The 24683-nt window shown below is 50.8% G+C and overlaps 1 protein-coding gene across 1 annotated transcript in view; it reads right to left on the bottom strand.

The window, feature by feature from the left end:
* The window catches only part of CCDC33 (coiled-coil domain containing 33), a 234122-nt gene extending 209662 nt beyond the window's left edge, over positions 1-24460 (bottom strand). Inside the window, exons 1-2 of the mRNA XM_075069314.1 lie at positions 24443-24460; positions 23291-23454 (exon numbers count right to left, since the gene is read on the bottom strand). Coding sequence (XP_074925415.1) covers positions 23291-23454; positions 24443-24460 — 182 coding nt within the window. The remainder of the gene's footprint in view (positions 1-23290; positions 23455-24442) is intronic.
* Between the last annotated feature and the right edge of the window lie 223 nt (positions 24461-24683).

The raw sequence follows: 24683 nt of genomic DNA, 5'->3' as shown, positions 1-24683 counted from the left end.
AGGGACCAATATGATATTATCTAGTCTGACCTCCTGCACAAGGCAGGCCACAGAACCCTACCCATACCACTTTTATACAACCCTCTAACCAATGACTGAGTTATTGAAATCCTCAGAATTGTGTTTGAAGACCTCAAGGCTGCAGAGAATCCACCAGCAGGCGACCCATCCCACGCTGCAGAGGAAGGCGAAACCTCCAGGCCCCTGCCAATCCGCCCTGGAGGAAAATTCCTTCCCGACCCCTTATGGCGATCAGCTAAACCCTGAGCATGTGGGGAAGACTCACCAGCCAGCACCCAAGAAAGAATTCTCTGCAGTAACTCAGTTCCCATCCCTCCAACATCCCCTCACAGACCCATTGAGGCAGACTTATCTGCTGAATCCAGATGAGTTGCCGCAAATTAACTTCGAGCCCATCATATCATCCCCTCGGCATATACTTTATCAAACGCTTAGTCTTTTAGAAGCCATGCATAAAGTCTTTTGGGCCCGCCGACTAAACTTCCCTCAGAAGCGGCTGTGTCGGCGAACGTTCCCTCGCTCTAATGGTTAGAAAGCGCTCGTCTATTTGAAGTCTAAACTTCCTAATATGCCATGCAGTTTGTACGGCGCTTCGTTCCTTGTGGGGGCTAAAACATTGAGTACTAAGACTGTAAAATAATTGCGGCCCTCTCCCTGCCGCTAATGGGGGGCGTTAATGCCGCCAGCTGATATATTCTATAGAGGTGCAGCATATCCCCGGACCGGCAGCCTTCTTTTGGCCAGTGCTAAACAAGCCAAGCTCTTTAAGTCTCGCTTTCATAAGGCAGGTTTCCATTCCCTTGGATGGGCATCCTAGTAAGGCCCGTCTGCCTGAAGGCCTGTTCGGCAGTTTGAATTCATGCGCTTCTTAAAATGGGAGCAACACCAGACTTGCACACAATATTACGCAGGTGGGGTCTCAGCCAGCGGTCCTTATATAAGAGCGGTACTAACCGTCGCTTATCCTTGCTGAAATACTCTCGGCACTGATGCAGAACCCTAAAACCCGCATTTGCTTTTTTAAAGCAGGCCGGAATCAACTTGGCGGCTCAATAGTCTAGCGCTGGCATCAACCAATAACGCCCAAGGTCTTCCTGCCTGCAGCTCTGTCTGCTTCCAAGCTGATGCGTCCGCCAACGTATATCGAAAATTCTTATTATATTATATCGCCTAAGTGCATGAGCTTAGCAGGCTTTTCACGTATTATATTTCATGCGCTATTACTATTACTGGCGCAGTTTACATATGGTGGGTTGGTCCGATCTTGCCGCGCTGAATAGTAATCACGCGGTCTTCTCCTGTTAGCAATACGCGACCCCGCTTTGTGTCATGCTGCCGCAAAGCTTTATTAGCAGCATTTGCCTGCTCTTTGTCGCAAGGTCAGGTAATTAAAAGGTTAAGATAAGATGCGGTCCAAAACCCGATCCTTGAGGGACTCCCAGTAGCGCCATCCTTCAGCCTGACAGTTCACGCCTTGCAGATACGACGCGCGCTGGAGTCTCCCCTTTAACGCAGTTCCTTATGCGCAACCTTACAACTTTGCATATTCATGCCCCACTTTTCCAATTTAAGCTAACAGTTCCGCCAATGGCGGAAGCGTGTCAAAGGGCGCTTACTGAAATCGAGGTAAATTAGATCTACTAACCACATTTCGCTTTAATCTAAGTATCTGTGCAGCCCTTCTCAAAGAAGGAGATCAGTGGTTGGTTGGCAGCGATGCTACCTTTAGTAAATCCATGTTGCAAATGCGTTATCCAAATTACCATTTAGACGGGCTCTATGTCGCTTAATACTGTTCTCCCGCCTTAAAAATTTTTTGCCAGACCTTACATACTACATGAGACGAGGTCAACTAAGCAGGACCTATAATTAGCGCTGCGCGCTACGCGGATCACGTTTATATCCCGTTTTCTTAAACAATAGGAACTAATGTTAGCAATTCTCCATGTCGTATCGGATCGTACACCCCCAACGGTTTATCGATTGTTAAAAATATTCTCGTCTAACTCGGGCTCTGGCATTTCAGCCGGCCAGTTCGCTTTACTATCCCTCGGATTGGAGATTGTCCGGGTTGCCTCGCTAACCCAACACATAAAAACAACCCTTCATTTCGATTTTGTCCCAAGTTGAGGGCTGTCAACGTTTGGCGCTCTACTCCTCCAGATGGTCGGTAATTTCACCTCTCCATATCCACATTTCCCGTTTATCATCCGCTCCATCCATCCCTAAATGCTCTCACATAGGTCTTATTACTGAGGCAAAGTACTCTTATTTATTATTGGGCCAATGGCCTAGGTTATCGCTTTAACTCGCGTTCCCTCCTCGTGTATAGCGTCCCCACTTCTTCTTTCTTTGTTTTCTTCTTATTTATGTGGGCTGTAGAGACCCTTTTACTGATTGGTTTTGATTCGCGCTTTGCAAGTAGTCCAGCTTCTAAATGCGGGGCTTTTAGCGGCTTGCCTGCATTAATCCGGCTAACATGTTCTTGACCTCACTAAGGTGGCTTCCCTTTGGCTAATTGCCGAGAGCGCCTTTCTGTGCCACTGCCAATGTAAATTTCTGCTTTTTCCTAATCGCCCTCTCTGAGTTGCTGTTACTATCCAGGCTTGGCCTAGCAACGCCTGCCGGCATCTAGGTTTTTTTCGGGCCCTTTCTTGGGATGGCAGGCTTCGCGACAGTTTGCCGCGGCAGCTGCGACTTAAAGTAATTCTAGGCCTCCTCCAATTTAAATCACAAGTTCGTCCGTGGCCAATGCACCTTCGCGGCTAACTAATTTCGTTAAGCTCTTTAAAATTGCCCTCAAAGAAGTGAAAACGGCCTAATCCTTAGATGCTATAGCGTTTGTTTATCGGCTTTTCCATCTAGTTTGAAACTGATCAGGCTCATGAATCACGGTCAAACCAAGGTTTGATCCCGCTACCACCATTTCTTGCTACGAGTAGCTACTGGCTGCCCCAAAAACCAACATCTAAAATGGCATCCGCCGTCTCAGTAGGTACTTTATGCAGCTACTTGATGAAGAAATCATATTGCCGCGCATCACATCCAGAAAAATCTGACCTGCCTATTATATGCTTGCAAGCAGCTTCGTGCCCTCCATTTGTCTATATCCAGGAAGTATAAATATGCTGGGGGACTGTTGCATAGAGGGCAAGTGCTGAGAGTCTGGAATGAAGGGCCTGACATGGTTGTGGCAAAAGAGCAAGCAAAGAGAGGTCTGCCCTGGTCCGGGCTTATTATGAGGATCTTGCCTAGAAGGGGCATGAAAAGGCCTTTTGGATGGATGTGAACACAAACAGCAACATCTAGAGATGAGTTGCTTTGGAATCATTGAGACGCTGGGGTGGAAAGGACACGAGATGCTTTGGAAGTCTTCTCCTGGGGTGCGGCAATCACTAGAAAGTCTGGTAACATCCACCTCCTGCTGAGCAGCTAAAGACAGCTAGTGGTAGAGAGGGAAAAGTGCCATCGTCGCAAAGCGCCTCTCCCAGCGGCGTGAGGTCAGAGGTCTCTGAAGATCATGGTGTCTTGGGAATGTATCGTCTACAAACACATCATGCTTACGCAATAGGCATCGCTGCGCTCACTATTTCAATAAAGTTAAGCGATCATATTACCCGCAGGCATTCCTGGAGAACATCGACTGGGAAAACGAGCCAAAGGAATCTTCCACCGAGGTAAACAAATGCTGATAGGAGCGAAACATGGGCGCGCTCCAGCAGAAAGGAGGGCTTCTGGAAGCAGTATAGGTCAGGGAAGGGTGAAGTAGGACGATTGGCAAGTTTGACAAAACATTGTATGCGGGCATAAAGGGCCAGCATGGAAGGTTTGGCAGATGTGTCTATGGGGCATCGATGGCCATAAGGAGCAGGCAGTGATACACGTGCCAGTCTGTCTGGATGCTGGCTAGTGGCACAGAGATGTTGATGGAATTGTGTAACGATAGTCTGTTTCCGCTCAGTACTTCTGAAGGCTGGCCTAAGGAAACTTGAAAGCGAAAGCGAGGAGTGATTGGCGATGATCCAGGCAGGTGGTTTCAGCCATTGGTATATAAGTGGTCACCCATGGTAGGCATTATGAGGATAGAGTTCACGGACTCCTGCTTCTGCATCGGGAGCAATAAAGAGGGCAGGGTGAAGTGGTCACACCCCACCAGCAGTGGCTCCATCTGCATCACAATGCTCCAAGGCGTCTGCGCTGGGGGGGCAAGCGCGGGTGGGGGGTGACTGCCGGTCGCCTGCTACTGCGAGGCGCTGGGGCGGGCAGTTCCAGGCAGTTGCGCTTTGGCGGCTCGCCTGCGAGAGGTCTGCGTAGGTCCTGTGGATTCAGCAGCAATTTTGCGGCGGGTAAGCTGAATCCACGGGACCAAGGCAGACGTCCTGGCAGGCAAGCGCGCTAATGAGCAGGACGGGCAGAGACGGCTCCCCAACAGGGGCAAGCCATCAAAGGCAACGCTGCGGACTGTTGCTTTGGGGCAGCAAAAAAGGGCTAGAGCCTGCCTCCTTGTAGCCACCCCTGAAAGCCAGGTTCAAAGACACGCGCCCGACGCGGGGGTTGGCAACCTCCAGTTGAGAGCGCCGTCGTTGATAGATGTAGCGTAGGCGCTTGTGCTGGTAAATATTTATGAGCAGCTGTCTAAGGCATTACCATCTAACCAGTGGAGCATTTTGTTTCGGGGATAACATTCCTAGAGGCGAGGAGTAACAATGGTGGCTCAGATATCAATTCAGTTCGCGGCACCAAAGAAGCAAAACAAAAGAAAATTCAGCTCTACATGTGACAGCAACATTGCAGAAGCATGAAATACTGTTTGTGTTACATGCAAAGAAAAACTTTATCCTAGGTTTCCCTGCTCAAAGGTTCTAGGCAGTGTATGAGCAGCTCCTGGAAGAGGCTGATAGCCACCCATTTGTAAAGTCTAAGCATTAGTACGTTGCCATCTCTCACAATAGGTGGAATGTTTTTTTGCTGAATGGGCCGCAGCTCCCTGGAGTCCTGCGGTTCGGTAGAATCCAGCCTCACCTTTCATAAAAGTTATGTATTCGTCTAGTTCTTGTGATTACAGAGGTGCTTGAAAAATGTGTCCTGAGTGTAACGGTAAAGATTAAAAACTTGAAATCTATTATTTTTGCAAAATCTCAATGATTTTAAGGCAGTCTCATGATTCTGGGGGCTCCTAACTCATGATTTTCCAATACTTGGGATAGGCAATGCTGACTTAGTTACTAACGTTGAGAGCGCTTTGATGGTGGGGCCATCTTTTTGTTCTGTTCTGCATAGCACCAAGACAATGGGCTTGGTCCATGGCTAGGACCCTAGGCACTACGGTATGCAAATACAAATTGACGTGCTAAAGTCTAAATGGGCAGCAGATTTTAAAAAATAAAAGGAAGTTCTCTTCACACAGCACACAGTCAACGTTGGAACCCCTTGCCTGAGGAGGTTGTGAAGGCTAGGACTAACAGCTTTTAAAAGGACCTGGATAAAATTCATGGAGGTTAAGTCCATTAATGGCTATTAGCCAGGATGGGTAAGGAAAGGTGTCCCTAGCCTCTGTTTGTCAGAGGATGGTGATGGACAGCAGGAGAGAGATCACTTGATCATTACCTGTTAGATTCACTCCCTCTGTGGCACCTTGCATTGGCCACTGTCGGTAGACAGGATACTGGGCTGGATGGACCTTTGGTCTGACCCAGCACAGCCATTCTTATGTTAAAGCCTGCTTGCTCCTGCACTTTTGTGCACAGTGCATTCCTGCAGCATATGTAGCTTGAAACTCTTCTGACATTGTTTTTTAAATTACTAGGAACTGTCTCTACTGGTAGAGCGGCCATTTTGTTCTCAGAGCAGCTACTGCATGCTTTAGAGGAGGGCACACACTGTGCTCTCTCATGGAGATTTTCCATCTATTTTTCGTTCTTGCTGCTTTCCTTCCTTGGCAATCAGCATAATTTTAAGCTGAAAGCCTTTGCTTATGGAAACACAACTCTTCTGCTAAGTAATCACTGTAGATTTTTCACCTCATTTCTATCCCTGCATACAGTGGCTTTGGCTCCTCTTGTATCAGCAGCGCATTCCCAAATGCAGTGATGCCAAATAAATGCTATTGCCTTGTTGGGAAAACCCAATGGATCTTAGGGGCAATGGAATCTTTCAGAGCAACACTATTCAGGCAGCAAGCACAAAAAAGCATTAATCTAAGACCTTGAGTTTCTTTCCTCTAAGCTGAAGAGCATAAGCTCTAAAGGGGAAAGTGGGTTCTTTCCCATGCATACCTCTGAGAAAGGGCCCTCCCTATCCCTACCTCAGCACTTAAGGGAAAAGAGCCTTCCAATTCTATCCTCATTGTTGCGTTAATTGAAAACACACCTGGCTTCAGCACTGCAAGGTCACTTTTGCTTTATGCCAGGCTAGGATCTGTAGCCTCAGACCATCACCCTGTTTTGAGAGCTAGAGGAGCCAAGCACAGCATTAAACTGGTCAGGTTTATCTAGCCTGGGAGCTGCTCCCAGGACCTAGAGACGAGTGGGGGGAGAGCTGTCTCTAGGTTACTTCTGGTGTTCATAGGAAGAAGATGCATTTGTAGGAAAAGAGGGAGTAAAAGAAAGAAAGATAAATGCTGTATTGATTTCAGCCCTTCCCCTGCTCTAGAAGTAAACCATATAAGAAGGGACTGCCAGTTACCAAGAGACCAGTCACTTGTGTAAAGAAGGGAGGTACGAGAAGAACAAATTGTCCAGGAGAAAAGTGCACTGCAGAGCCATGGAGCGACTCTCAGGATGTGGGCTGTAGGTCAGGACTGAGGGCCACTGGCAGAGCCGTAGGGGAGCCCAGGGCTGGGATAGTAGGAGGCTGTAGGACAGGACTGAGGGGCACCAGCGGAGCAGTGGGGAGCCCAGGGTTGTGACAGCAGGAGGCTGCAGATAAGGACTGAGGAGCACTGCCAGGGCTGTGAGGGTGGGGGGCGGGGAGCCCAAGGCTGGGATAGCAGAGGGACTGTGGGTCAGGACTGAGGAGCACTGGCAGAGCTGTAGGGTAGCCCAGGGCTGGGACAGCAGGATAGGACTGAGGGGCACTGCCAGGGTTGTGGGTGAGGGAACCCAAGGCTGGGATAGCAGGTGGCTGTGGGTCAGGACTGAGGGGCAGTTGCAGAGTTGTGGGGAGCCCAGGGCTGGGGCAGCAGGGGGCTGCAGAACAAGACTGAGGGGGACTGCTAGGGTTGTGGGGGACAGATCCCAGGGCTGAGATAGCAGGGGGCTATGGGTCAAGACTGAGGGGGACTGGCAGAGGTGTGCATGTGGTGGCATGTTGTATACTTTGCACCATCTAGCCAACGCTCTCTGCCTTACTCTCAGGAACCACCCCTAACTCAATCACACAGCGATAAAACTCATCCAACCTTTAAAGATATATTGACTATCCATGGCAATGGATTCTTTGTAAAAGTGGGAGGAGGGGGTACAAGACCCCATCCTTCCATGGCCCAGCCCTTGCCCCTTCTCTTGCCCCCGAAACCCCACCCCTGGCCAAGCTGGAAGCCAGACCCGGGCCGGGAAGCCTGGGCCCCTCCACCTGCCTGTGGGGGGAATAAGGAGCAGCCCCTAGCATCTATCCCCACCCCCCACAGGCAACCCTCGTCCAACCCGGGCACGGGAAGCCAGGGCGCGCTCTAGGCATACAGCAAAGCAAGCACACTGCTTCGGGGCGAGCCCATTTGCAGGGGTGGCAAGGGATCTAGCATGGACTGAGAATCAACAGGCTCTGGAGCTGTAGTTCCTCTGGTTAAGCCCCTGCCTATAGAAGCCAGCCTGGAGCAGGGAAAGAACCTACATTTCCCAGCATTCCCTTGGCCACTACCTAACCTGGAGGAAGGAGGGGACCCATGTGGCAGCATGCTGTGATGCGCGTGAATGGTAGGGAGACCATATTACATTCAAAACAGGACACTCCAGGGGAGGAAGCCCACCCTGCCACCATTCCATCCTACCGATGCCCCCACAGAAACCCCAACCCATCCAACCCCACACTCCGTCCCTGATCACCTCCCCCTGGACCTCTGCCCCCAACTGCCCCTTGGACCCAGCCCCTATCTAAGCACTGTCGCCTCCTTGGTCCCTATGCCCCACCCCTCCTGGACCTGTGCCCCAACTGCCCCTTGGGACCCAGCCCATCTAAGCCTCCCTTCTCTGTCCCCGCTGCCCCCTCCTGCAGACACCCCAACTTTGCCCCAGGACCCCCCTACTCCCCTTGACAAACCCTGGACTCCCATGCCTACCAATGCTGCCTGTCCCCACTGCCCCCTGAACCCCTGACCATCTAATCCCCTTGTCCTGCCCCTGACTGCCCCCTGCACCTCTGCCTCCAACCCCTGCTCCCCTGTCCCTATGACCCCTGGACTCCTACCCTTCTCCAACCCCGACCCCTTACTCGTGCCACTCAGACCAGCGTGTCTGGTCCCCAGTGCCAGACATGCGCTGCATACATGCTGCCGTGCTCCCTGCGGCCCACACACCCCGATACACACAATCACCTGCCCTTCCAGATATGACACCTCAAAATCAGGACTGCTCAAGCTCAGTTTGGGCAGCTGTTATTCATTTCTCCCAAATCAACATACACTGATCCACTGAACTTGCTACAGAAAAAGTAGGATAAAATGAGCAAGAAATGCTTCCCAGTGGTTATTAGGATTGATTGCTATTTCAACAGCTGTTGCCTGTTTTTGGTTTGTGTTTAAAAAGGAAGACAGTGATATGCATTGGCAAATTCCCATAGAAGAAGAGTGGAAGAAAAGAATAATAAAGGCACCTCAAACTTTTCTCATTTATGGAGGACAGTCTTTATAATATGCATCCAGACCTCCAATCACACAAGCTGAACATTGTCCATTACTGCAAACCTGTAACCATATGGGAACCCAATCCGTCTGTGTTTTGTGCACATCCAATTCCGCTGAATGACCAGCCCTGGGACGAGTTATACAGTGACCAGGGCTGCAGTGAAGGAGGGTGTGGGGGAGAGTCAGGGCTGAGGGTGGCAGGAGGCGAGGGGGGAGGGCACTGGGTGGGCAGGGACCCAGCGCTAGGGCGGCAGGGGTCAGGGAAAGAAAGCCCAGGACTGGATGAAGGAGCACCAGAAAAAATTTTTCGCTTGGACGACAGCAAAAAACCTAGAGCCAGCCCTGGGTGGAAGACCGGTTCTTCACACTGCCCATGTGGTTCTTACCCAGACCCAGCTCCAGCTTCTGTCTGAGGGTTGGGCCTTGGGGCTGAAGAGCGCAGCCGGCTTGGTAAGTGCTCCCAAGATGCTGTGGGGAGCTCGGACCCTCCACCGCCTGCGCAGAGGATCCGGGGTGGGGACATCCTAGGCTGCTCGCCTCAGCCCCTTCACAATGGAGGTCGCCTCCCCAGCAGCTGCCAGGCTCCCCAACCACTCTTACCTGAGCCAGCTCCAGCTTCTGCTGTGAGGGAAGATAGCTCATGGTTTGAGCCCTATGCTCCTACACCCAGGTTCGAGCCAATCTTGAGGAGGCCACTTAGGGATCTGGGCAAAAATTGGTCTTTGCTAGTGAGAGCAGGGGCTGGACTCATGACCTTCAGGTCCGCCAGTTCTAGGAGATTGTATATCTCCAATAATTGTCGAAGGAGGAATACGCTCAGTGGTTTGAGCATTGGATTGCTAAACATGGAGTTATGAGTTCAATCCTTGAGGGGGCCGTTTGGGGATTGGTCCTGCTTTGAGGAGGGGGTTGGACTAGATGATCTCTTGAGGTCCCTTCCAACCCTAATAATCTATGATTCTGGTCAGGAGGAAGAGGAGAGGTTAGAGGCCAGGCCCATGGTGAAAAATGGATTGTCCATGGCTCCTTGGCCTGTTCTTGACCCAGGGTCAGCCTTTAAATGACTCCTTCTAGGGCTGCTTTATGACCCCCCCAGTGCTGCTGCTACAGTTTGGGTTCAGAACAAATACAATGCAGTGGAGCTGAAAAGAAATGGGATAAACTTTAATTGGGAGCAGGAGGCGGGGGAAGAACAGGTTGACTTCCTTGCTCCAGGTTTATGTCTTCAGTGAAAGCTAATGTAGCAGCTGTGCGTGAGAGGGCTCCTTATAACATCAGGATTCCATTAGCTCAGCCCAAAATCACTGTGTACAGAGCAGGCCTGGATTAAAGCTGGCGCCTCCATCCCTCAGTCCTGACCTGCAGCCTCCTTGCTAAGCTGGTGCATCCGTCCTTCAGGCTTCACTTGGGCCCTGTGCTCTCAAGGAATCCCTGCACATTTTGTACCCTTCTCACCAACAGGCCCTATGGAAACATGTAAGGGATTTGCCCCTAGGTTTGCTGTCTGGCCTTTGTGGTGGATCCAAGTAACACTGACCCCTTCCTGATGTAGATGTATCAAGTGCTTTTGGAGGAGAAACGTGAGACCACATTTGATCTGCAGGCAGAGCTGCCACTGATAACAGGAGTTGTCCACATAGAACATGGCTGGAGATGGCACTTGGCAATTGGGAAATCCAGAGACTATTCGCACTGGCTAGAAGCAAACATGCTGGGGGCCTGGCTCTGTGAAAACTTTCCTCTGCATGCACATCATGGCCAGCCTGTTGTTCCAGTCCCTGGTCCACTCCTGAAAGCACTGGCTGTAACCATTCAAGACATCAGCAAGCACTGAGTTGCCTTTCCCTGCACAACAGAGCCAATGTCAATCCTGTCTGACCCACAGCATCCTCTTCTATTTGCAAGGCTGTGCTGAGATGACAGTGCCAACTGGAGCCAGTGAACGAACTACACTACAGGTGGCAATTCTGTGCTGTGGATGGCTGACTTCATGACTGGAGCTACAGCACATTCAACTCATCCAATTTCACTCCTGACTTTGGCCCAAAGAGGCCAGCCAAAAAATGCACTTTCTTGAGCCCCTTTTGATCGTCCAATAAAGTATCACAGCCCAGCTGCATTTCTAACTGTTCAGTTAGATCAAACGTATCTTCCACCCAGCACCAGTGGCCTATGTATAGAAGGGTGCACTCTCGCAGAATTTTTCCTGCACATTTCACTAGCACTGGGGGTTATGTCCTCTCCCATCAGCCCCCCATTGTCTGTCATTAACATCTCATTAGCACCTGCTGGCCAGCAGCCTCACCTGCCAAGATGAGTTCACTGGTTACGTTTTGGCTTTATTCCCTTTGGCACCTGCCAGCATGGTGTCCCAAACGCATGGCTGGGAAAGCACAGTTTCTCCAAGGCGGATTTCTGTCTGGCCTTACCCAGCCTGCTCCCCCTCCTGCTCCATTTCACGCAACACAAACCGCCTTTGGATTTCATTTTTGTTCTCCTTCATAAGAAGCATTCTCATGAACAATAATCAATTCCCTTCTGCCTGGGCTTCCTCACTATGGTTACTAAAAGGCACCTGATGTGTCCTGCATTGGTAATTCACAGCCTCCCGCACCAACATCCAGTGTCTTCTGCTCCCCCGCCACCCTCCTGCTTCTGCCCCATTACCATGGCGACGCAGTGACGGAGCAGCCTTGAAATGTAAAGAGAGATGCAACAATCAGAAGCTCGGCTCCCCTCATGTTACCATTTAGGTTATTGATGTTTAAATCTCCCGGGATTATCTGGCTGTAATTGGTTTATGGAAATAGAGATGGCTCCAGCAGTGGAGTTACTCAGGTGCTGGCATTGTGGGAGTGGTGAGAGAGCTCCTGTCACTCTGTTCAAGTGCAGGCTGATTAAAACGATGGGTAGGCTGGGCTGGGGGTGACTCCTCAGCCTAGATTGTGATCTTGGTTCCACTGGAATAATCCAGACTAACTCCACTGACCCTGTGTGGGTGCAAGCAGACATGCACACCACAATCAGAGCAGCCCTGGTGAAAGACTGCAGGGCTGCTGTTCCTGGACGCTGAGGGCACTATATCCAGGGCTGGCTCTAGCCATTTTGCTGCCCCAAGCACGGTGGCACACCGCGGGGAGCGCTCTGCCAGTCGCCAGTCCTGCAGCTCCAGTGGACCTCCCGCAGGTGTGCCTGTGGAGGGTCCGCTGGTCCCGTGGCTCCGGTGGACCTCCCGCAGGTGTGCCTGTGGATGCTCCATCAGAGCCGCGGGACCAGCGGACCCTCCGCAGGCCTGCGGGAGGTCCACCGGAGCCACCTGCCGCCCTCCCAGAGCACCCTCCGCGGCATGCCGCCCCAAGCACGCACTTGGCACGCTGGGGACTGGAGCTGGCCTTTACTGTATCGTGAGAGCGGGCACAGCATGGGCAATGCTAGGGCAAGGTTCATACAATCACAGACAGGTGGGGCTGGAAGGGACCTTGAGATGTCATCTGGTCCAGCCCCCTGGGGCCTGCGCTGAGGCAGGACCTCAGACTACGCCTGACAGGGGTTTGTCCAACCTCGGCTCAAAACCGCCCTTGGAAGCCTGTTGCAGAACTTAACTACCCTCGTAGTTAGAAAGGGAAGCACTTTGCACTTGTCTTTATTGAATTTCATCTTGTTGATTTCAGACCAATTCTCCAGTTTGTCAAAGTCATTTTGAATTCTAATCCTGTCCTCCAAAGTGCTTGCAACCTCTCCCATCTTGGGGTCAGCTGAAAATGTTATAAGCATCCTCTCCACTTTCTTATCCAAGTCATTACTGAACACATTGAATAGTTCCCAACCCAGGGCTGACCCCTGCAGGTGACCACTAGAGATGTCCACACAGTTTGACAAACAGGGACTGATAGCTGAGTGGTTTGAGCATTGGCCTGCTAAACCCAGCATTGTGAGTTTAATCCTTGAGGGGGCCAAGGGATAAAAATCTGTCTGGGGATTAGTCCTGCTTTGAGCAATGGGTTGAACTAGATGACCCCCTGAGATCCCTTCCAACCCTAATATTCTGTGAACCATCCATAATTACTCTTTGAGTATGGTCTTTCAGCCAGTTTTGCACTTACAGTAATTTCTTCTAGACCACATTTCCCTAGTTCGCTTGTGAGAATGTCAGGTAGGATTGTGTCAAAAGCCTCACTAAAATCAAGATATCATGTCTATTGCTCCCCGCCATCCACTAGGCCAGTAACCCTGTCAAAGAACAATGCTGCCAATGTGCTCCAACTCTAAATTGGAGGGATAAGCTCTCTGGGCTGGAGGGGAGTTCTGCCCACATGAGCCTCTCCATTGAGGGTCCAACTAGTGTGACGTGTTTTTTATGTGCATTGACATCCCTAGCTCATTTCACACACACCCTGAACGAGCTGTGAGCTGCCAGCCATTACCCTGGGCAGCTGATCCTCTTAGGCAGCTGATCTTCTCAGGCCACTGATTCTCTGGGATGAACTCCTGGGCCATGGGGTCTCCTGTCCCTTCAGCCTTCTCCTGAGGATAGGCTCTTCCAGGCTTCTGTCCCAGGAAGAAAGCCCCCTCCTGCCATCCATGCTGAGTTGGGGCTGGCTAATTCCTTGGTTTCATTTCTGCAGCCCCTCCGGCTTTGAAATGGATTCTCCTAGGCCAGCAGTGACCCCACCTGACTAATTCTGTCTTGCCACCCATGCTGGAAAATGGACTCCTGCTCTTCTCTTGGCCTGTGGCTACCACAGGCAGTGGTTCCACATGTGACATCCAGGAACAGATGTTCTTCGGGGCTCGCTCCCCCTCCCTCCATGCACTAGGAAAGGGCTCCAGGACTGGCATCATGGTTCAATGGCATTTCAGTGGCAACATCACAACATCAAAGTCATCGTGCCACAAGGCAGACTGGGCCCAGGTTTGCCAAACTATGTCGCTGGAGGCCTTATCAGAACCAGTTTGTTTTCTCCCACCCACACCACATTCCTCTCCAAGGCCCTGATTCAAAGTCTGCTGATATTAATGGAAAGACTCTCCTTGACTTTAAAGGGCTTTGGACCAGGCCCAGAATGCAGCTGAATTTGTGAAATGTTCCCCTTCCCTGATTCTGCAGGACAGAGTATGTGTATGTGTGTGTGGGTGCGAGGGCTGGGGGAGGAATGAGGGCTCTGTTGTTGGTTTTAATTACACACATCCAGCTATGCAATGCTGCCTTGCCGCTTCCGCTGCTTTAAATGTCACTTCTGCCTCCAGGCAAATCTGCTCCTGGGAAAGGCTGTGCTTTAGCAGACATTTCCTGTGATTCTTCTTTGAATGTTCTCCAGCATGCTTCAAAAGGCAGTGTTATAATCACAGAAATGATAGGAGATGGATGCCGTGCAGGAGACCTGGCCTCAGCCCCCAGGTACTTTGCTCCTTGTGCTGGAGGAAGCCTTTTCAGAGGAGAGCCCTGAGTTGCTCTGCTGCTAAATCTCTGCTGGCTGATTAACTCAGTATGGGAGCCCAGATGAGTCATCACCCAAGGGATACTTCATTCCAGCAGTCACTTGGCCCTGGGGTGTACTTAGCTTCTCAGCACAGTTGCAGGCCCCAGAATTAAATCCCCTCTTGAGATAAATGGAGCAGCACCCCTTTTTCTGTGCCTACATTTCAGCATGGGGCAAGAGGGCTGATCCATTCCTAATGCTGAGTGCACAGCTGAATACAACTGGACTCCAGGGGCAGAACTCAGTGGGGGCACACCAACTAGTGCAAAGGGTATAGTCTAGTTCAGGGGTTCTCGAACTTCATTGCACCGTGACCCCCTTCTGACAACAAAGTTACTGCGTGACCACAGGAGTGGGGCTGCAGCCTAAGCTCCACTGCCTTGGGTGGAGGGAGAGGGGGCTACAGCTGGAGCCCTGCTGCCCTAGTTTGGGGGAAAGGGAGCTGCAGCCCGAGCCCTGCTGCCCTGGGTTGGGGTGCAGCTGGAGCTTCAGCCCTGGGTCCCAGCAAGTCTAATGCTGACCCTGGCAACCCCATTAAAATGGTGTCCTGACACACTTTGGGGTCCCAAACCACAGTCTGAGAACCGCTGTTCTAGTTCATGGAACATAGGGCAGGAGAGGACTTCCTGGATCATAGAGTCCTTTCTCATGCTATATATGTCATCCCAGTAATAAACTTATCAAGGTCCATTTTGAAACCAGTTAGGTCAGGGGTGGATAAACTACAGGCTGTGAGTCATTTTAAGCTGGCCCATGTGCTCCCACTGGGGAGTGAGGCTGGGACTTGCCTAGCTCCAGCACTCCAGATGGGGCACTGGGTCAGGGGCCGCACCATGCAGCTTGGCCCCGCTCCAGTGCTCCAGCCAGGGCGCAAGGTTGGGGACCGCACCATGCAGGGCTGCCCAGAGGAGTCAGGGGGCCTGGGGCAAAGCAATTATTTTTCCATAAAAAAAAGTTGCAATACTATAGAATACTATATTCTTGTGGGGGCCCCTGCAGGGCCTGGGGTAACCTGCCCCACTTGCCCCACCCCGGGCAGCCCTGGCACCACGCAGCTCCCAGAAGCCATGGCATGGCCCCGCTCTGGCACTCCAGCCAGGGTGCGGGCTTGAGGGCTGCACCACGTGGCTCGGCCCCACTCTGGTGCTCCAGCCGGGGTGCAGGGTCGGGGGTCGCACCATGCAGTTCGGCCCTGCTCCAGTGCTCCAGCTGGGGTGCAGGGTCAAGGGCCACACCATGCAGCTCGGCCCCGCTCCAGCATTCCAGCCTGGGTGCAGGATCAGGGCTGCACCATGGGACTCTGCCCCACTCCAGTGCTCCAGCCTGGGCGCAGGGTTGGAGGCTGCACCATGCAGCTTAGCCCTGCTCCAGCGCTCCAGCCGGGGTGGAGGGTTGGGGGCCACACCACGTGGCTTGGCCCCGCTCCGGTGCTCCAGCCGGGGCGCAGGGTCATGGGCTGCACCACACAGCTCCTGGAAGCCACAGCATGGCCCCGCTCCAGCTCTTACGCACTCCAATGGGAGCTGCAGGAGCGGTGCCTGCAGATGAGGCAGTGTGTGCAGAGCTGCCTGACTTGCCTCCGTGTAGGAGCTGGAGAGGGATATGCCACTGCTTCCGGGAGCTGCTTGAGGTAAGTGCCACTTGGACCCTGCACCCCTGAGCCTCTTCCCACACCTCTACCTTCTGCCCCAGACCCGATCCCCATTCCGCTCTCCAAACCCCTCGGTCCCAGCCCAGAGCATCCTCCTATACCCCAAACTCCTCATCCCCAGCCCCACTGCAGAACCTGCACTCCCAACCAGAGCCCTCACCCCCTCCCGTATCCCAACCCCAATTCAGTGAGCATTCATGGCTTGCCATACAATTTCTATTCCCAGGTGCAGCCCTCAGGACAAAAAGTTTGCCCACCCCTGAGTTAGGTTGCTTGCTCCCCACTGTTCCTATTGGGAGGCTGTTCTAGAATCTTTCTCCTCTGATCATTAGAAACCTGCCCAGCTCCACAACTGACTTTCTGTGAAGCTTTTGGCAAATCACTTGTGCCTCAGTTTCCCCATCTTTACTAACCCTTGGTAAAGTATATGCTCTGAGGGAAGGTGTTAGAGAAGACCAAGGTGGATATTGTAAATAATGGTGGGTTCTTCAGATCACCGTGGGTAAAACGCACCAGTGGGTATCCATTGGCCAGACACAATTACTTCTGCCTCTGGAAATCCAGAGGCTGTCGTTTACCACCAGGGCAGCCTGCAGGGAACATAAGCAGAGATGCACCAAAGGATAAAAAAGGGAGTGGATTGATCCAGCTGGTGCTGGATTCTCCATCTCCTGGGCCTGACTAAAGTGCACAGACATCCTTCTGTTTCCTAGTTCAGTTCCCTGAACAGTAGGTCTGACACTAGCTGTTAGTCCCAGCAGCCTGTCACTAGCCCAGGGCTGGTCATTGAGAGCAAAGGGAAGCAGAAAAGCAGTAATTCCAGCTCAAGGGGTGCAGAAGAAGCAGGAGCTCCCAACCCTCTGCTCTCTGGCCTTCCAGGTAAACAACTTCAATCTGTCTAAAATGCTAATCATCTACCTTGTCCACTGCTCTGGCTACATCTAGCCCGTGGCAACACTCTCACTCTTCAGTACAACACTGAACCCTCAGCCCCTTCACTGTGGCCAAGCCCTCGATCTACCACTCTTCATGGAGCTCACCACCCATCTCCATGTCTTCTCCCACACTGACCATGCAACCCAAGCACTCTTCACCCCATCCACCACTCCATGCCTCCACCTGGTGCCCTCTTCTGTCCCACCTCCCAGCAGGTGGCATTGAGGAGAGGGGCTCTCCAGTGGATGAGATATGGGGGCACGCCACAGGAGACAGATCTTAAAGATAAAGAGAATGACACATTTGGATGAGAAGGAAGTGCTGATAGGAGCTGCCAGATCTAAGTAAAGTGACCTGGGAGTGGAAAGGTGATGGTAATCCGTGTCCTTCATGGATCTGGCTTCATCACCCCAAGGACAAATCAGACAGAGAGAGCACTTTTAATTACAGAACAAAGGAACCTGTTGCGGAGGAGAGGCAGGAGGGCTGGGGAAAGGAGAAAAGCAGGAAAACAGGGACCAGCTGGTCACTGAGATCAACTCTGCCTCTTTCCCAAACATCAGCCACATAGAACAGGAAAGATTTCAAGTCTCTAAAGCAAACACTTTGCTTTGTCCCTGCCAGCTAGCAACTTCCACAAGCCTCTTTTCCCAGCTCAGGTCTCTTCTGTTATAGGAACTGAGGGCACCAGAGGGGACTTCCTATCAGTGAGAATGGGAATGAGAGAGTCTGGCTTGGCTCCTCGGCTCTAGGAGGACATGGAATGTAAAGTGGCTTTGAGCACCTCCATGCTTCCTTCATTTTGGGCTGCTAATGGGTCTGCTTATACCACCTCTGCCCTGTCTCTTTATCACAGGGATGTCTCATACGTGTGCCTTTGTGTGAATGGGGTGCATGCACTTGTGTGTTTCTGTGTGCACATCTTTACCTAAGTACATTCATTTGCATGGGAGCCGGAGAAGGTGTGTGTAAGCGTGACTGAGTATCTAGGGCATGTGAGGGTGGGTATATGACAGCAAGAAGCTGTGTGTGTAAGAGTGGCTGCACGTGTAGCTTCATGCACATGTTCGTAGGTGATGGACCTGGAATCTGTGAGTGTTTCTACATTCTCAAAGTCGTTCGTGCTGTGAGGACTTAAGGTTACAGCACCAAATTACTCCTTGGTTACTGGGGGCAACTCTGCCTGACTCTGCACACAACTGGCACCAGGCCAAAAATGGCTCCAGAGATGCCACTAAAGCTCAAGTGATAGACTCTTTGCAGTACACCCTCAAAAGAACTGAGAATCTGGATATTTACTTTTCACATATGTATCTCCTGGGAGCACATTTCTCTTTGGTTTTTCAATTTTCTTTATTAAAGTGAAGGGTTTATAGCTTGGGCAGGATACGAGCAGGGGAAGAGTCACACACACGGCTCTGCTCAATCTTGTCCCGCACCACCCCCGGGTATCCCACCTCTTGCTCAGCTCTGTCACTGCACTTCCATCCTAACCACTGTTATTCCAGTCCTCCAAGGACCCCTTCAGACCTGAACTGCAGTACCCCTGCTATGCTAGGCCTGGCTCGCTCTGCCCTTTGTCAGGTTTGGCGGCAGGGCTGGTGCAAGGATATTTTGCGCCCCCCTTCCGATGTCCAGCCCCCACCTTCCTATGGCCAAGTTCCCCCTAGGGGCCCAGATGTTCACAAAGTGCAGGGGGCACCGGGGGGCTGCAAAGAAGGGGGTTGTATGGGGGCTCTTCCAGGGGGTGAAGGTGGCAGAGAGGCGGGTGCACGGGATTGTTGCAGGGGGTGGAGGTGGCCAAGAGGTGGAGGGGGCAGGAGTGTAGTGACAGGGAAGAGATTGCACAGAGGCAAAAAGGGCTCTTTGCAGGGGGTGCAGTGGCAGGGAGGGAGTGGCACAAGGGAGAAGTGAGCAGGAGGGGGTTGTTGCAAGGGGCTGGCAGGCGGGGTGTGTCTGTGCCCAGGGTTGTTGCAGGGGGGTGAAAGTGGCAGGAGCAGTTTGCACAAGGGAGGAGTGGGCAGGAGGTAGATGGCAGGCAGTGGGGGGTCCTGAAGTTGATGCAGGGGTGAGAGTGACCGTGGCTGGCTCGGGAGGTTGCCGAGTGGAGGTTGCCCAGAGGCAAAAGTGGCAGGACAGGGTGCATTGTTGGGGCGGGGGGTGCACAGGAGAAAAGAACAGGAGTACTTGTGGCACCTTAGAGACTAACAAATTTATTTCAGCATAAGCTTTCGTGGGCTACAGCTCACTTCTTCAGATGCATAGAATGGAACATACAGACAGGAGATATTTATACATGCAGAGAACATGAAAAGGTGAACCTATGCATACCTACTGGAAGAGTCCAATCAATTGAGTTGAGGTCAGCAGGAGAAAAAAACCCTTTGAAGTGATAATTGAGATGACCCATAGAAGGTGTGAGGAGAGCTTAACATAGGGAAATAAAATCAATTAGTGTAATGACCCAACCATTCCCAGTCTCTGTTTAAACCCAAGTTAATTGTATCAAATTTGCATATTAATTCGAGTTCAGCAGTCTCTCTTTGGACGTCTAGTTTTTGAAGGTTTTTGTTTGCAAATTGCCACTTCAAGTTGTCACTGAGTGGTTAAAGAGGTTGAGTGTTCTCCCACTGGTTTTGAATTTTATGATTCCTGATGTTCAGATTGTGTCCATTTATTCTTTTGCGCAGAGACTGTCGGTTTGCGCAATGTACATGGCAGAGGGGCATGCTGGCACATGTGGCAATATATCATGTTGGTAGATGTGCAGGTGAACGAGCCCTGATGGCGTGGTGATTGATTAGGTCCTATGATGGTGTCACTTGAAGATATGTGGACCACAGCTGGCATTGGGCTTTGTTGCAAGTAGGTTTCTTGGGTTAGTGTTTATGTTGTATGTGTGCGGTTGCTGTGAGTATTTGCTTCAGGTTGGGGGGCTGTCTGTAAGCAAGGAACTGGCCTGTCTCCCAGATCTGTGAGAGTGAGGGGTCATCTTCAGGATAAGGTTGTAGATCTTTGATGATGGCTGGAGAGGTTTTAGTGGTGCTGTAGGTGATGGCTAGTGGTGTTCTGTTATTTTCTTTGTTGGGCTGTCCTGTAGTAGGTGGCTTTCTTGGGTACTCTTCTGGCTCTGTCAATCTGTTTTTTCACGATTCAGCATTGTGGGATATTGTATCAGGTTAAGAATGTGATAGAGATCTTATAGGTGTTGGTCTCTGTCTGAGAGATTGGAGCAAATACGGTTGTATCTTAGCGCTTGGCTGTAGACAATGGATCATGTGGTGTGTCGTGGATGGAAGCTAGAGGCATTCTTAAAACTACAATACCCACCTGCTGACGTGGGGCTCTCAGCGGCAGCACAGGCAGCCAGCCCCCACCCCATGCCCGAGTCTGCTGAGAGCCCGAGGGCGACAGGGAGCCCAGCTTGGCCCACAGCGCGGGGAAGAAGGTGCAGCTGCTAGTGCTAGACCCTCCCCTTCCCCACTCTGCTGCTGGCTGCTCCCCCAGGGAGAGGGACTGGCTGTGCCATGGGCGGCCCCTTTGGAGCTGGGAGGCGGAGAGCAGCATTAGCAGCCTTGTGCTCCGCTGTTTTAAAAAAAATTGGGGGGCACTGCTTTTTGGCACCCCCCAACCACTTGGCGCCCTAGGCGGCCGCCTAGTCCGCCTAATGGTTGCACCAGCCCTGTTTGGTGGCATGGATAAATAAATATATTTGTCCAATAAAAACTGCCCATTGGTTTACATTTTTTATGTTCTTTTGTATTGGTTATGGACCTCCAGAAATCAGTTTCTAAAAAGGGGTTACACTATTGTAAAACTGGGGCAACCAAATAGAGAATCAGGCTCCTTCAACTGATTTTATTCGCTTTCAGGTTATGATTCCTCCACTGCCCTTCCTAAAGGAGCTAAAATTAACATGGATTTTCTTGTTTACAGCCTCATTAGTGCACCAGTGTCATTTGTGATGCCCACACCAGTCTGGGAATGGGATTGCTAAGTAAAGATCTACTGCAATAACAGCACTGTGGAGCGCAATGCATTATTTGCATAGATCACAAACGATGACTGTTTGCCCTTCTTTTAGTGAAGAAGAGATGGATAATTATTTCTTTTAAAAGATGTTTAGCATTCAGATTTTACCTGTCTAATTATAACACAACTCAACAGTGTCCTTTCAGTTACTACACACCAAAGTGTTGCTACTTAATTGAGTCCCCTGATGCATGTTGTCATAAACAGATTGTTAAGGGTTAATGTCTCATTTACCTGTAAAGGATTAACAAACAGGGAACCAAACACCTGACCAGAGGACCAATCAGGTCAGGAGAACACCCATCAGGAGAACAGACACTTTTTAATTTAGGTGAGGGAAGTTTTTGTGTGGGTTCTTGTCTGTTGTGTGCTTCTCTCGGGGAATCTGAAGACCAGACGATTACTCAGGCTCTCTACGTTTCTGTTCAAATAGTAGGAACAGGCGATTTAGTATTTTGTTTGTTTTACTCTATTGCAATTGTGGATCTGGCTTGTTAACTTTATATGTGTAGTTGCTGGGAATATTTGATTTTATTGGTACTGGGAGGAAAGTTTCTTTCTGTGTCTTAAGATAGGACCCTGTATATTTACATCTGAAGTTACAAAGGCTAAGGTTCAGATTTGGGAATTATACCTTATGACATGGCGGCAGCGCGTGGGATAAGAATCTAAAAGCCAGTAAGATTCTGATTTTTCTTCTTTTCTGCTAGCAGCTTAGAAGCAGAGGGAAGGGGTTTATTTTTTAAACTTCAGCCAGAGAATTTTTTTTTCCTTCCTTTCTAGCTGTGCATACAGAGGGCTATTAAGGTTTAACGACAGTCGTTTGTTAAACAAAGCAGCCTTAAGTGGTCAGCAATGCACTCCAGCCAGAACACATTTGTAAAACAAACAAAAATACTAAAATCACCTGTTCCTACTTATTATTTGAACAGAAACTTAGAGAGCCTGTAGTAATGTCTGGTCTCTTTCAGATTCCCCGAGAGAAGCACACAACGGACAAAGAACCCACGCAAAAACTTCCCTCCACCCAAATTTAAAAGTATCTTGTCTCCTGATTGGTCCTCTGGTCAGGTGTTTGGTTCCCTGTTTGTTAACCCTTTTCAGGTAAAAGAGACATTAACCCTTAACAATCTGTTTATGACACATGTATCCTGCACAAGGAACCAAATTCTGTGTAGATGCAGTGTATGTTAACAGAGCGAATACCACCTCCCCAGACTACGTTAGCTGCATGGACAAAAGCCCTCTTTTATCAGCAGAACACCAGAATCCCTGGCTGGGATGATTTAGTTGGTGTTGGTCCTACTTTGAGCAGGGGGTTGGACTAGATGACCTACTGAGGTCTCTTCCAACCCTAATCTATGATTCTAACTCCACCTGTGCTGGGGGGTTTCATCAGCATAGCTATGCTGCTGGGGTGTTTGTGTTTTTTCACACCCCGACTGACAGAGCTACGCCAGTACACTTTTCCAATGCAGACCAGCCTTAGGTTTTCAGCAGAGCAGGTCCATTGCCTTGATGTGGTAAGATGCCCCAATCACGATAAAGACACAATAGAGTCGCTTTAAGGTCAGAAAGGATCATTATGATAATCTAGTCTGATCTCCTGCACAATGTAGGCCACAGAATCTCACCCACCCACCCCACAACAACCCCCTAACCTATGTCTGAGCCACTGAATTCCTCAAATCATGGTTCAAAGACTTCAAACTGCATCTGGGACTGCCCCCCGGGCATCATGGCAGCCCTGAACACCTGAGTGTGTATTAGCCAAGCAGCTCCTGAGCCACCCAGTGGACACCAGTCCTACATAGATGCATTGCTCTGAAATGAAGGCAACCTTCAAAATGGCCCTGGGCTCTGATCATTTGCTGCTTCCCAGCCTGCAGGGGATTAGTTTGTTTCACCCCCTCTGATACATTGCTGCTGTAGATATTCTCCTCTTAGCATTTCCATAGCATAAATCACTGGGGTGACAGCCAGATTTTGAACAAAAGGAAATTAGAAATAGATATTCCACCCTGAGAGCTGTATGCATCATTTTTTTCTGACAACTCAGGTACACTCTCTGTGTACCTTACACTCCTCTCCCGCAAGATTCTCAGTGACCCTGATTTATTATGCTGTGCCTTCAGCTCAGAGATGCATCCTCCTGTGACACCTCACAAGTGCCAGCCTATTCAGTGAAGATTAAGACCAAACAGATCAGCAGAGACCAGCCTTATGGCCAGCACTGCAGTCGCAACTTCTTGCCTGTTGAAAGAGCAGATCTTATAACCAAGGCTGAGAAGCAGCATCTGAAGCCCAGAAGTAAAATTCCGAAGTACTCACACAGTGACATAGGGCCATGGCACATTGCCCTTCTGGGTGGCTGGTAGGTTGCTGGCACTGTGCAGAGTGACAGAGATGGATTCCTTCCCAGAGTGTGCCAGGTGCCAATTATTGGTTTCTGAAGTTTGCAGGGCCTCATCCATTCCAGAGGGCGCCTCTAATACCTGCCAGGTGCAAGTAGAAAGAACTTCAGCATTTGTTCTTCCCCAATGCAAATTCACCTTCCACATCCCACTGACCCACATCTCCAGCTCTGCTCTAAAGGCTCAGGTGTGTGCCCTCAACAAAGAAGCTGAGCTTGCATATTTCTCAGACTACTTGGAGAGATGAGTCTTTCCCATGGGTGCCAACGTGTCTAGTGCTCAGGCCAACAGGCTCAGTCCCAGAACAAGAGTAAATTCAGAGATGCCTCGTCTCCTCTCCCTATTCACATGTAACTCCAATAGAAACTAGCAGGTGTAATACATGTAGAGGAAGAGGCGTTCACAACTCAGGAGAAGGAGCTGGGAGTTGTGGGCCCACAGCTTCCCCAACAATGCCCTGCCATCGTGCCTCAGGCCCGACCAGGAGAGACAGCCCATCATAGCAGCATAAATCAAAGTACTTAGCTTCTCTGCTGAAACTGCCAACGGGGGGGCTAATGAGCAGGGGGCAGGAGGGAGGCTGGAGAGGGTGGGGAGTTTGGGGTACAGGAAGGAGACTGAAGGGTTAGGGAATGGAGGAGAGAGGGAGATGGAATGGCTACGAGACTGTGAAGAGGAAAGAGGGAACATATGGGGTGGCAGGTGAATTAAAGAGCAGGAGACTGGCTGGGGTAGAGAAACAGGGAGGGGAGGGGGACAGGGCAGCAATGGAGGTGGGAGCACTGCAGGCATACACTGGCAGCATTCTCACCCCAAGGGCTGTGGAGGTTAACCAGGGTCCCCTTCGAGCAGCTGGGGAGGGCCTGCATCTCTGGGGATGCACTGAAGGCTGAAACACATATAATTTGAGGCAGGCGCCCTCCCACTAAAGGCACAAAACTCAGAAGGCAACCAGCCCCCTCTCCCCCCATGCAACATATTATCATTATTAGAAAAATCCTGTGAAAATCCTGTGATCCCTTCAGCCCAGACTGTGAATTTGATGCATGATGTGCTGGCAGTACTCTACCTTGGAAGCTTTTCCCATGTTTGGCTTCAGACAGAGGACAGCGCTCTAGGTACCTCCTCCCCCTCTCGAACTCCCCTCCTACTTCTCTGCAGGGGGCTGGTCAGAGAGAGGCAAGGGGCAAGCAGCCAGCCAGCAGGGGGCAGCACAGGAGAAGGCAGGAGCTCTACTTCCCTGCTGGTGGGAGGCTGGAAGTGCAGGGTCTAAACAAAAAACTCAGTCAATCTGCTCAGTCCTGAGAGTC

This window comes from Chelonoidis abingdonii, chromosome 9, assembly GCF_003597395.2.
Source record: "Chelonoidis abingdonii isolate Lonesome George chromosome 9, CheloAbing_2.0, whole genome shotgun sequence".
NCBI lineage: Eukaryota > Metazoa > Chordata > Testudines > Testudinidae > Chelonoidis > Chelonoidis abingdonii.
This window is presented reverse-complemented; position numbering and strand designations above follow the sequence as displayed.